This window comes from Choloepus didactylus, chromosome 16, assembly GCF_015220235.1.
Source record: "Choloepus didactylus isolate mChoDid1 chromosome 16, mChoDid1.pri, whole genome shotgun sequence".
In the NCBI taxonomy this organism is placed as follows: domain Eukaryota; kingdom Metazoa; phylum Chordata; class Mammalia; order Pilosa; family Megalonychidae; genus Choloepus; species Choloepus didactylus.
Window position 1 is genome coordinate 49,023,773 of NC_051322.1, and position 14,020 is coordinate 49,037,792.

At 39.0% G+C, this 14,020-nt stretch overlaps 1 protein-coding gene and 1 long non-coding RNA gene across 2 annotated transcripts in view; one reads left to right on the forward strand and one right to left on the reverse strand.

Moving 5' to 3' along the window:
• Window positions 1-4,648, reverse strand: part of DSG2 (desmoglein 2) — a 56,000-nt gene extending 51,352 nt beyond the window's left edge. The window contains exon 1 of the mRNA XM_037805571.1: window positions 4,299-4,648. Within this exon, the coding sequence (XP_037661499.1) occupies window positions 4,299-4,352 (54 nt within the window). The 5' untranslated portion in view covers window positions 4,353-4,648. The remainder of the gene's footprint in view (window positions 1-4,298) is intronic.
• Window positions 4,146-14,020, forward strand: part of LOC119511142 — a 76,313-nt gene continuing 66,438 nt past the window's right edge. Inside the window, exons 1-2 of the long non-coding RNA XR_005212160.1 lie at window positions 4,146-4,173; window positions 11,420-11,519. This is a non-coding gene — a long non-coding RNA (uncharacterized LOC119511142). The remainder of the gene's footprint in view (window positions 4,174-11,419; window positions 11,520-14,020) is intronic.

Sequence of the window (14,020 nt, forward strand, 5' to 3'; positions counted from 1 at the left end):
CCTTCCTAATTTACATTTGTCCTCAGATCTCGGCTGGAATGCCCAATGCTGGGCTAGGTGCTCATTCTATAAGCCCCTATGCGTTTGTTCCTTATCATTGCTTTTCTCACCCCATTATCCATTTGGATGTTAACCATATACTTGTTTGTACCATTTACTAGTATTGTAAGTACCGTGAGGGCAAACATGCCTAGTTTTTTCTTAGCCCCCCAGTGTCAGGCATAATGCTTCACATCAAGCAGGGATTCAATAAACAGAGGTCAGATGTGGTCAGTTTTTTTGTTGGCACTTCTCATCATTAGGCTGTGATATATATAAATCCTGGTGTTCCAGTTACCTTCACCCTAGTCACCAAGCTTTGCCTATGATAGAAGCTCACTGAATTTGAAATGAATGAAAGAAAATTTGCAATGCCAGTTGATGTGGTATTCTTCTGACACTTAAGGTAAACTAAACTGAGAAGACACATTTCATCATATGTAAACAATGTGTTTGTAAAACGTTATCAAAGCTCTTGAAATTTCTGGCACATTGAAAGAAAGAAAGAAAAAAGGTGTGATTAGGAAATGCTCAAATAGATCTAAAACTCATGATTTCTGGTAATTTTTCTGATTTTTACTACAACTTGGCATTTTAAAATACCAAAACTTACTAAATATTTACATACTTAAATATATATATTTATATATAAATTTTATATATGCAAATATTTATATACTTCACCTATGAATAAACTACCATGCAAAATTTAGACCAGTAATTTTCATACCTGGCTGATAACTGGATAAACTGGGAAGTGTCTATTAATACATATTTCTGGACCTTGGCTTTGGAGATTTTGTTTCAGTAAGTTTAGCTCATCAGGCAATTCTTCTGATCAGTCAGGATTTAGACCAAATGAATGCTCATTTTTTTTTTAAAGTACTTTTCTCTAAGTTTGTAATCAAAGGAGAGTCTATTAAGAGTTACCATTTTACCATTATCTATTACTGTTGAGAAACAAACACAAATACAAAATCATGCATTTCTAAAATCCCTAGATAGGAAAATCAATTATTCTTATGGGCTTCAAATTTTACCATCTAATTTATTCTTAAATCCACTTCATCCAGTTTTATATTAAAACATTAAGTATAAATTTGATTTATTGATAACTTATAGATGGCTCAATCTACTAAATATTAAGTACCTATTCATAATACAATTTTACTCGCTTCAAATGCTTGCTTAAAAAACTATTTTGGTTTTAAAGAAAAAACTTAGTCAAAGACAAAATTGAGGCAAATATCAGGAAATCCTTCTCCCAAATGTCCTTTTTAGCAGTCTGTGAAGCCCAGGGACCCCTTCTCAGAATAATGTTTTTAAGTTTTTAAAACGAAATAAACCAGATGACAAATGAAGCAAATTATACTGAAATACAGTTATCAGAATTTTAAGAAAACCCACAAATTTGTGATGCAGTGATAGCATTAATTTTTTAGCACATTAAATAATAAGATCTAGTAGAAAACCTATAGTGATGAGAACTAATGGCATTTTGAGATCATTGTAACTGCAATATGTGAAACTATTTGTGAATTCTACTGTGAAAAAGTCACAAGAACTGCTAATACTATTATGGTGTCTTTTCTAAACTCATAATTTAAATGCTAAATTTCAGTTGGAGGTTAGTGAAAATATATGTCATTTATTCCTATCTAACTCTAAGGAGTCCCTGAATTCTATCTATGGATGCTTTGAATGTTGGAGGATCCCATGTTAAGGACCCTTGAAGAGGAAAGATAATTTGGCTTTATCCAAAAAATTGTCTCTTTTTCCCATTTTGCTAGATTTGGCCTTAATGACTGTGTCATGGCTATGCGGGTTGGCACTCGACATTCATTCTGCCTACCTCCGTCTCCCTTAGGAAAGCTAGAAAACCACATTATCATAGGCTGACTTGCAACTACAATTCTGATTGTGATTTAGGCTCAGTATTTACAAGAGATTTGAAAGAAGGAAGTGAAGTAATAAGCCTTGAGTGTCTCCAGTTTTTGCTGGCGAGCACAGATGTGGATGCTTTATTTTTTTTGAGGCCAGCCACTAGATTCATGGATGCCAAGAAGTATTTTGCTATTTTGCTATTTTGCTGGTATGCATCCTCGCAGGTATGGCATGGTTCAGGAGCTAAGTAGTATTCAGACAAATTGTGGGAGTGGCAATGTGGTTCCTGATCACAGGACAGGCAGCAGCTCCCTGGTGACTGGTTCTGCTGTGTGGCTTTGAAATCATTACAGAAAGCTCAAACAAGAGCCTGTTTCCTCAACCCTTCCTATACCTGTGTTATCAACATAATGCCCTGCAACAAAACTCTTCCTGCTTTAACTAGTTCGAGTGAATTCTGTTATCTGCAACTGAACTCTGACCCATACAGAATGCAATTTTATATTCCTTCTTACAATCAGTTTCCTAAGAAACTGCTCTGAGTTGCTTTCCATTCCTTACCAGAAGCCAAGCTTCTAGCTTCAAACACATTATGGGGCAAAATGCTGAATTCACTGACCAAAAGAAAAGATATTCAATTTTATAACACAAAAAGTATTACAGAAAATACATACAATACTCCAAGAATTTTGACCCCATTCAGTTGGCTGTAATTACTTTTTAAAGTAGTCTATTATTGCCCAATAAGGTAAAAATATAAAATTGCTAATGTGAAAAATATGCCTATATTATCTATTTCTCTGTGAATGTGGCTGAATGGGCTTCGTTGTTTTACCATTTAAGGATTAAAGGTAATTCCTTTTCTTACATGGAAGGAGTTTAATATTAAACCCTCAAAGTAAGACAGTAGGTAAGTTAGCTTGCCATTCTCCTTAGGAAACATCAAAGTTAGGGATTAAATGCTTTGTTATGCTGAAGCCAAAGCGCAAAATTATGTCTTAGAAAAGTTTTATTAACAACATGAAATTGGATGGAAGATCACTTCAATGACAGGGGCAAAATGAAATGAAGAGCATGAAAATGGACTGGTGCGCCAAAGGTCTGGGGGGCCTAATTATCATAGTATTGCAAGTGAGAGTTCATTGCAATTCCCAGATTAGAATTAACTTTTTTTTTTTTACAGTTTTCTAATATATCGATATCTATTCCCCCACCTCCACCCCACCCCACCACTGAGGGCTAGAGAGAAGGTAATCTTTGGAAGTTAGAACTTTTTAATAGAGTGAATGTACTTGTATTTTTCATTTTAACCAGTAATTAAGAAAACTGAGTATAATTTTGTATCTCTTTTTCTGAATACATATTTGTGAAGTTTTTGGAAGGTGGACTCACAACTGTATCAGCAGGATAACTCTCATTTTATCAAAACCCATTTAGCAAACCCATATAAACCAGATCCATTTCTTAATTAGGTGCAATCCCTTTAACTATCAGACAGAACAGCAAACATGATTTAAAATCCAATTTTAGTACAGGAACCAAGCATAGGAGCCCTAGATGTAGGCACTGAACTTTGTATCCCAGTGGTTGAAGTCGTTTTCTTTTTGAGAGTAACCTCTGAAAATCCCATTTGACTGTGGCTCTACACTTCGAATTTCTGTAATCTATTAAATGCAACAGACTAGGACTATTACATATATTCATTATCTTTAATACTATGAAACTGCTTTAAAACACTGACTTTGTGAACTTTAAGTTAAAACTATCTGCATATGGGTAATTTTCTTAACATTAATGCAGCTTTAACAAAAAGTTCAACTCTTCAAAATAATTTTTTAAAAAGTCCTCCGAAGCCCCCCTCCCGCCCTTTTTTGCAGCCTAAGAATACAGGTACTTGAGTTGTTTTTCCAGTTCATTAGTAGGTATCGGTGGCTAGAGAACCTGGGGACTCTCGAGAACCTTCCTTAACAAACTTGGAGAAAGGCATGGATGTTACTCGCCACTGCCTCCATGTTTCCAATCCTAGAGATTCCAAACAAAGTCCCCGATCTCCAGGAAGGTGTGCCCCGCTCCAAGGCTTACTACACTCACAGATCAGGGTTAGACAACAGAGCTTGGGGACTGGGTGTAGAGAGAAGAAAAACAGAACTTCAGGCAAGTTCCAACCCTCCTCGGCCCTGGCAGAGCAGTTTTTCTGAAGCCTCAGGGTCCGATCTCGCCGCAGCCTGCCCGGCCCTTTCCCATCTCCAGGTACAAAGCGGGAGCGACGGGCGGGTGGGTTATTAACACGGCGGAGGCGGGCAGGTCAGGGCGCGCGCCAGGCACCCGCCAGTGCCTTTCCCCGCCGTGGGCTCAGCTTGTCGCTCCACACTTACCAGGAGAAGCAGCAGCATGCAAGGACGCCGGGAGCCCCGCGGGCTTCGCGCCATTGCGCCTCGCCTCCACCGCGCCCTCGCCTCCAGCTGGCCGCCCCGCTCGGCGCCACCGCTTCCCGCGTCCCGGCGACACGCTCTCTACTCCTCTCGGCGCCCCCCCTCAGTCCTCGCCAAGCGGGCCGGCTCCCCTGCGGGGACCAGCTACCCTGCCCAGAGGCGCAGCTCCAGTTGTGGTAGCCAGGAGAAAATGGAGCCTGGGCCCTCCTGAACTACCCGCACAGAGGGGGGGAACTCCGCGGAGGAGGGAGGCGCAGGGTGGCTCCCGCCCCCGCCGCACTCGCACCTGGGACCGTGACGTCCCCGAGCCGGGGACTTGGGCTAGTAGGCCCCGCCCCTCCGTGCTCTCCTCCGGGCTCCCCCCAACCCTGGAGACGGGCCGGGAGGAGGGAGCCGCCAGGCCACCCACCGGGCTCAGCCAGGGCTGCGCGGGCCGCCCGGCCCTGGCCCAAGGGCACACCTTGCTCTCGGGAGGGGGGCCCTGTGGGTGTCCCGCGATTGCGCCGGGCTCCGCAGCGGAAAGTTCCGGCGCTTTGTAAATGTGCCTTGGGCAGGAAAAGCAGGTGGTGTGAAGAGGTAAAACCGGTGGCCTGGAGCACGCGGGGCTTGCTCCCGTGGAGCGGAGCTCTGGAGCGGGATTTCAGCCTCGGCACAGCCTTTTCACTGCAGGTCTTCTGGCCCAGAAAGAAACAAGAATTATAGATACCCTAAACGGATAGTTCTTTTTTGTTTTTTGTTTTTTGTTTTTTGTTTTTTGCCTCTCGCGGGCTAGACTCGATTAGAAGAAAACTCTAAGCGCGTTAAGGGGAAAATATACTCTTTGATATGATTTATATATTCTCTTAGGGCGCACCCTCCGAAGTCAGAACCCTAGTTCAAATGATTACTGCCTGTGTGACCTGGGCAGCCTCTCTGTGCCTCAGTTTCCAGATCTGTTGAATGGGCTTAATATGCCCTCCATATAGATCTGTTGTGAGGTTTAAATCAGGAAATCTATGTGACGTATTCTGTATTGTCTAACTCATAAGGGTTTAATAAATGGTAGTTGTTATAACTTATAAGGATAATTTTTATTACAAAGGCAAAAAATGTTAAGTTGAATGCTGCTTGAAAAACAAGCTGAGTATGGGGGTCCACACACAAGAATCGGTACCAGATTAGGAAACTTCTAAGAAAGGTAACTATTGATATTGAAGTAGCAGAAGAGTTTATAAGTATAAAGAGTTGGTTTGTAACTAGAAAGAGAAATTTGCTATTAAATTTGGCGCGAATAGCAGAGTTTCTGTTGAAAGTGCCTCCCTCTTGCTCCCCAAGTGTTCCCCCCCTCCAAACTTCCTTTTCTCAATTCCAATCTTGCCAATTTCCTTTCTTCTCCAGCCCCACAAGGCCCACTCCTGTCTTTGAGCTGGGAGAACCACATTCCCTTCTATTTGTTCAGGGCTTAATTGCTGAGTGACTTTTCTTATACTGCTATTCAAATGTTGTGGATAAGTTCATGAAGGACTAAGCATATAGAAAGAGTGTCTGCTTAGCTCATCACTCAGTTTCTAGTGCCTAGAACGGTGCTATATACTACGGGAGACCTTCAGCAAACCTTGGTTATATTGTTGTCTTCAGGAAAGAAGTTATGTCTTCTAATTTCTACTTCTTTCTCTTGAGGTAATGGTGGGTAGTAGCACACCTCCATGATAACTCCCCATCATGCTGGCAGGTTCAACCAAAGAACAAGGAAGGTTCTACCAAAACACTTTAACAAATCATCTCAGGAACTGTATCTCAGCCCTACCTAAAATTAGTGCTCTTGCAGTGAGTCCTATAGACAACTATTTATGCCTCATTATCCAGACTTGGGTTTCTGTTTAGTAATGAAGATAATTGTAGCTTCCAGAATGAGAAATAGCTAATGCACATTTTATTTCTGTCAGATTATTCAACCTTTCCTGGGAGGCTTGTCAAAGTCAGTTTCACAGCAGTATTCCTCTATAAAACGTTTATCTCACTGTGTTCTCAGAAGGTGTCAATACATGCACTGTCCAATGAAATATATATCATTCTTGAAGTAGCACTACATAAAAAATTCTGAAGCTTATGACTCAGTGAGTTGAAGGGGCTTGTTGAGAGTCAGATAACTCAGCTAGTTCTCTAGTTCCTGAGCTCTTCTTTATGCTGGGATGAAAGCAAGCTCTATTTCATAAATCTCTGTGCACAAAAACAATTGTGTACTAATGATTGCTTTAAAATAAATTGCAGTGTTAATAAGATTTGAAAGATTTGATTTACAGGGTTTCCCCCTAAATTAGTTAAGTAGAATGGTAAATGTATTTTCTTAAGGCACTTACTTATAATGCATCAGTTCAAAACATACTTCCTGCAAATTACTAGTGTTCACATCTAGATATATCCAAAGTATCTACCTGAATTATATTTTCCAGAATGCTTTGCTTCACACATATACACACAAGTGAGAATAATCTTCACAGTGAGTAGCTCATTAGAATTACTTAATATTATCTAAAGCATAAAAAATAGAAAAAAATTCATAAAGACCAATAAATGTTGTTTCCCTTTTCCACTACTACTGTCTCCTTAACCGCAACACACCCCAACATTAAATTATAATTTTATCTATAAATTGACAGCTTTTGGCTAAAGCTTTGATAGATGGCTGACGATTTTATTCCAGTAAAAATCCCAATAAGTATATGTATTAGAATTAATGTTTTAGAAGTGAGAGCTAAGTCTGGTCACCTATCCTATTAAAATGCCTTATAAGTAAATCATAGACACATGTGGCTGTTCAAACATGAAAAATTGCTTTTTGTGTGTGGACTGGAAGCTTGCTCATAGAACTTCGGTTCATAAATGGTATGTGGACACAGGACAAAATATGAAATATGCAAACAGGGAATTCAGAAGCAAAAACTTTTGGGTGTGAAAATTTGTTGAATTCAATGTAGTTGAGGAATATCCTATTAGAAAAATCTAGTAAGTAGTTAGAAATGAGAACACAGCTGTAGGTAGATTTGGGAGGTAGAAATAGTCTAAATTTCTTCCTATCTCTGACTGTTCTTTCTTTATGATGTTTTATCTTTTGCCTTAACTACTCAGTGCATTGCAACCTTGTTAACTTAGTCACTCTAGCTGGCAACCTTCGATTTCGCCTCAATTCCCTTTTTCCATACTCTCCATATCAGTTAATTACCTCTCCCTCCTTTCTCTGTGGCCTTATTCAAATGACTCATACAAGCAGAATAGCAGCAATCACATTGTGGTTTATGGTATTTTCTCTGTGTCTGTTACTCCACCCATTCCTCTCTTAAGACTTTTAATTCCTTGAGACCAGAGGTCGTATCATTTTCATTATGGGCATGCTATGAAGAATTCAGCATGTACTAGATTATCTACAAAACTTTTGTTGAACCAAGCTTACATACTGAGAGGAACTAATTATAAGTGAAAAAAGAGTATTGTAGGGGATGGTGCTTGGAATACTCACTATGGGTGAATTAATAATGGCCCTGTTCAGAAAATGTTTATGGTGTGTATGTATGTGTGCACATATGTGCACACATGCACATGTGTCAGTCTGGGTATGTTTATTTTCCTCAGCAACACTGCAGCCCAGGAGCAAGACAAGGATAGCGGATGATAGATGTGCATCAGGGAAGCAGAGTGGCCTGGCTGATTTGTTAAGAGGTCTAAGTGTCCAAGGTGTACCTGGGGTTGAGTGCAGCCAAGAGGGAGATCAACAGAGTAAAGTTGGAGAGATCGCAAGCCATTGGGAACAATCCTCATTAAGGATTGACCTTCCCCTTAATCCTGGAGAAGGAGCTATGGTCCTATTCCAAGGAAGCCGAGACATGAGTGACATCATGGAGATTGGGAGTCAGGACCTTGAGATTCCAATGGACCCTCCAGATAGATGTACCAACAGCCACCCCCTCCTTAGTTGGTGTGAGAGGAACTTTGGCAGATTTGCAAAGGGAGCAGGAAATGTCTCTAGTAAAAGGGTGGAAAAGATTTGTTGCCCATCTGAGCTAGAATTTACAGTGTAATCAATGTCTAGCAGACTCCAAACCCTGTGTTCTAGCCCAGAGAAGCCAGTGCATCCTTAACAAATAGTCACTGTACTTTGGAAGCAGAAACAGCTAGCCCTGAGCGCACCAGACGCAGATGTCAACACCCCAAAAGAGTGGGAGAGCCACAGCGAGTGAATCACCGTGTCTAACTGAGCTGCTCCCTAAAAACACCTCTTTGTGAGTCAGTCTGTGAGGGCTGACTGCCTGTATCCAAAATCCCTTAACCAAACTGTTTTAATGATACTGCTAATATTGTGAATGGGGAGAGGAGAATCTGGGGAAGTTACGATAGCTGCAAAATAGAATTTGGGAAAAAAAAAATTTGGAGCATTGGAGAAAACAAAATTGCCTATTTTGGGGTCCAGGTAGAGAGCTAACCCACCTTAAAGAGCAAAGGAAGGCCTTGATGTCCCATCAGAACGCCTCGCCCGCATACTGACTAATGCCTGGAATCCTTTAGCTTAAGGCTGCCTTCGCTGTTAAATGCATATTACTGGGAGGATAATATGTTAGCCTATTATCAGTAATTTACATCTTAGTATGATACCACAAATACACCATTTATGCTCCACCTTAGAGCCTTTGCACTTTCTGTTCTCTTTCCCTAGGAGTTCATCTTCAGGCATTTATAACATTTACTCCCTCTCCAAATTTTTTTTTCCTTTCAAATGTTACCTTATCAGTGAAGTCTTTCCTGACTGCCCATTTTGTAACTGAAATTGTCCCCATCCCAAAGCTCCTTTTCCCCCTTTCCTACTTTGTTTTTATTTTTGGCACATCACAACCTAAAAGACTGTGTATTCACTTTTTTATTATCCATTGCTGTAGGTATTCAGTAAATATTAGTTAAATGTGTGAATGAATAAGGGAATACATTTTCAAGGTTAATTGGAAGGGCAGGTATTTTTTTTTTCCTTTGTAGAATAATGTGGGTAAAGGAGAAAAGAGTGAGAGGACAACAGATTCCTGGAAGCATGTGAGGAAATGTGACTATACTGAGGTGGGTGTGAGGTGGGGAGGCTTGGTTCTCTGTGGTACATTTCCCCTATCCCTCAATTTTATCAAAGATGGGCTTTGCTAAGACCACCCGAACCAGGTAAAGTTGGAGGGAGTTCCAAGGCCAGTGGAGACTATTCCTGCATTCTTTCTTTCTTGAAAGATTCCCTTCCTTTCAGGGAGATCGAAGTGAGGAAACACTAACAATATAATAAAGTCCCTTTCTTCTGGAGACAAACAAAGCAAGTGTTCATTGCTGGAATGTGACACGGGAATGTTCATCTGATCTACCCATCCACATTTTCTGATTTCTTTTCAAAATCAGTGGCTTTGATTTTATCCTAGGATTTGTTTATGGGAATTCTTGGAAAGATAAGGGTGATAGCAGTGGCTGGCAAAGACAGGAGCACTGGGCTAACAGCAGCACTGGACTGAGATCCATCACCAGCAAGACAGGACTTGTAGTGTTTTATGGGCAGGCAGAGGAATGTTTACTGAGAGTGTCAGAGCAGAAACTATCATGCTGACCAAAAGTGACTAATGAGCCTAGGGAGATGCACAGAAAAAGACCTCAAAAGATAGACCCCCCCCCCCCGCCACACACACACGAAACAAAAACTTGGTTTCTCAGCAGTTATTTCATTAATTTGCACATAGAAAAGTGACACTCTTATGTATAATAGAAAAGTAAAATAGAAATGCTGCAATGCCTTTGGAGAACAAACCTAGAAGTAAAATTTTGGATTTAAAGATCTTTTCAGATCTATCTAGATTGGGAGAATGGGGAATTATTGCTTAATAGGTAGAGAGTTTCTGTTTGGAGTCATGAAAACATCTTGGTAATGGATGGCGGTGATGGTAGCACAACATTGTGAGTGGATCATGGGAATGTACACTTGAGAATGGTTATGATGGGAAATTTTGTATTAAATATATGTACAGTATACATATACAATAAAAATGTAGCAAGTATTTAAAAAAACCCAAATCTATCTAGAATGATGATTAGGAGCACTTTTGATGAGAGATGCAAAATCTCAAAAATAAATAACTATTTCTATTTTAAAGGAAAAACAAGGATTCAACAAAATTAAGTGACCTATGTTAATTTACTTTCAAAATTAGTCTTTTTGGTGGTGGCTTTTAATTTCATTACTAGACCAGTCAATCTGGAGTTTTTGAATTATTTACTTTAAAAATGATTAGAGAAAATTTAAGATTATTTTATAATGATATTACTAACTCCTTCCAGGTGGAGAAAGTGGGTGGTATTCCAGTAGAGAAGGCAGAAAGAGTCTCAACACAAGACTGCCCAGGCATGGCGTATGTCATCAGTCCCAAGCGTCATGCAGAAAAATTATTGGGAACCATTACTTTAGAGGACAGACTTGCATAAGCTATACTAGCTAAAACTTATAATATTGGTATTCTTGAATTAATTCCCAACTTAGAGATTACTAGTGGAAATTTACTTCTATGTAGGAAATTTACTCTGTAACAAAAGTAACTGGAAGCCTCATAATATGATAAATAATAATAATTTAACTGCATTGGTTATGTCTATGCCCAGGGAATTGGAGAGCTGAAGCAGTCCTTTAAATATTATAAAACTAGAGAATTAAAACATTGTCGGTTACCTGAGCATTTCAGGAAAATGTTTGTTTTTTAATGTTTTGTTTGAATGGTATTGTTTTTTGTAGTGGACCCAGCTTGAGTTTCATTACCTCTTCTAGTTCTCATTTAAAGTAGAGGCTTTATTAGGTAGAAAGGTGTTGAAACATTAAATCAGTTAAGCAAAAGTTTGATACAAGGAAGGTAACAGGAAAATTTGGCTTTGGATAATTTAGATTTAGTGATCCCAAAGATCTCAGGGCATTTGTGATTAAAAGATTTTTTTTCTCATAATGAACATTACTATACTCCTTGAAAGTTGACCTCTTCTTTTGCTGGGCAATTGTCTGTCAATTTACAATAGCATTTTTTTTTCAGGTGGACTTTCTCTTAGCTGAGCTTCTGAAACCATATGGCAATGATATCATACCTTTGGAGAGAGTCACACCCATTTCATGCAGAATCAGCTACAGTAAAGGTAAGTCAGTCAACAAAGACTTCTTGTGACTAATTATCCTGTGGGTTTTAAAGAGGAAGAAAGTATACCATTGTATTTCTTTCTCAGCTTTAGGATTAGAACATTCATCTGAAGTAATGAGTCAATTTGATGACAAGTCTACAAATGAAGCAAAACCGTGTTACCAGGAAGACATAGAGTTAAACAAAGTAAAATCTATGAGAAAGTTCTTGGCAAAGAAGGGCTCTGTGTTTCATGAAAGTGGCATGATGGGTTTTCTTTGGCACTGTGGGACAGTCTACTTTGCCTTGGAATTTTCTTTAACTGGAATCTTAAGTCCACAGATTACAGTTTATTTTTCATATCTTGGATTTTCACTTTAGAAGTATGAGTAACCCATCCAAAAACAAGAATCAAAGAAATTCAGAGGAAGATTTTGGGACTTCTATAGAGCATTTTATTTACTTTGATTTTGTGAAGATGAGGTGCATTAGGCCAATTGGCCAGAAGACCAGACCTGAGTTACAGGAAGGTCCTGCAAATATGTGATTTGAGGGGCACGGGAAAGTGTCCATCCACAGAGCACTCTAATTCCTGATTGCTGCAAAGTGATAAATGAAGTTTTACTTTGTTTACTGAGTCAGCAGACATTCCAAGTATTTAAGACACATCTTCCTTGGAGAAGCAACAAATTGCTTTCTGTCATTTATACCTTACTGTGAATTAATTTATCAGACAATTTGAAAACTTAACTAGTTATGGTTGGAATTTTAGAGGAAGCAGAAAGTAGGGAAACAGGAAAACTTTGGCATATTGTGCCCTAGAAATAAGGAAGAAACATGGAAAGGGAAAGTCAAATTTTACTTCCTTCCATTTTATGTTGGGCCATTAGCTTTTGTAATAGAACTCTTTCACTGAGTCAGCAACTGGGCACCATAAATCACATAGAAACTAACGGAAAAATGTGGTTACTTTTTAATGTGGTTACTCACTATCCATTGGCATAAAGTATACATCTTACTGGAGGTAGAGTTAATAGCATCATTTTTATGATAATTTTCAAGTAAATTTTTATCTTGCAAAGCTAGTTGGCTACCCTGATCTATTGGTGGTAATGAGATAAGAATTCTTAGGAAAAAAGCTTCCCACCTGCACATTGTCATGTTGCCAGCACAGTGCAACATTACAGATAAAATTTACACAACACTGCCACGTTCAGATGATGAGTACCTAAATAAAATAATTCCAAGTCTTCCATTTTGAAACCCATATTTAGTTTCCCAAGGAAGTGCAATTAGAAAATTGCAATCATCTGGTGATTCTTACCAGTTTGACTATGCAAGATAACTTTATATGAATTACTTCATCTTTATTTGCCTGTGTACTCACAGGAATTTCCAGTGCAGAGTAGACTACACAGGATAAGCCTTGTGGTTAAGGCAAAAGATTAGTGAAAAAGAAATTGTACAGCCACAGTTTGGAGTATCAGAAAGGGAACTAACCTAGTCAATTCTTAACTCTACCATTGACCAACAAGTTACCTCTTAGCCTTAGTTTGAGCATCTGTAAAAAGAAGGCTTTGAATCAGATAATACAGAGGTTTTATAATTCTAGGATTTCAGTAGTTTGTATGCCAGCACTCAATTTTTTTGAGTTGAGTACAATTTGAAGATTTAAAATATAATAATAAAAACAATGAACATATCAATCTTCACTAACAGTTACTGTGTTCCAAAGGCAGTCTTGTTACTTCTTTACAGAAACTCCATGAAGTAGGGGCTATTAATGTCTTCATAATGATAGTCCAGAGAGGTACAGAGAGAATAAGTAACTTGCCCAAAGACACGTAGCTAGGTGAAGTGGTGAAGCTAGGATTAGAACTCAGGTAGTCTGGCTCCAAAGCCTGGCCTCTTTACTGTAAACTTAAATACACAATTAAAAAGCAAAACAAATGCATTTTCAAGCTTAACTTTTGTTTATCGTTTATATATAATACAGTTATTTTTGATTGATTAATTGATGGGAATGAGATTTTAAAATTTTGTAAGGTCCTCTGGTTGCAGTTTTGGTTTTCTGCAACCTTTAGCAGGTTTTCTTTGCCCGACTCATTGTTTCCTATCATATGCATGAGCATCTCCTGACTTGCTCTTAGCAATAGCATGTGACAGCTTGTTCTACGGGCCCTGGGAGGGCCTTTGTGGATACTGCTATGTCTTGGCTCCGTGTGCCTTGTTGCTGGGTTGCTTTTAGTTTCTTTGAAAGGATCTTCAAAGACTGGCAGAAAAGAGTTCTTCCACAGTCTAAGAGGTTGTATAAAGAGTGGCAATTTGGAAAATCATCTTAGGTATCGGAGTTTTAGCAGCCATAAAATACCTTTTGAGGAAAAATTCATAGCAGTTTATAACAGCTGAGAGAAAGAACGAAGTTGCAGAGAAGTAAATATTGTCAGAACTTTAATAAACTAAGGCTTTATTACACCTTGTTTTTTACTGAACAAAAGTTGTGGATGTCAGCACAGTTCA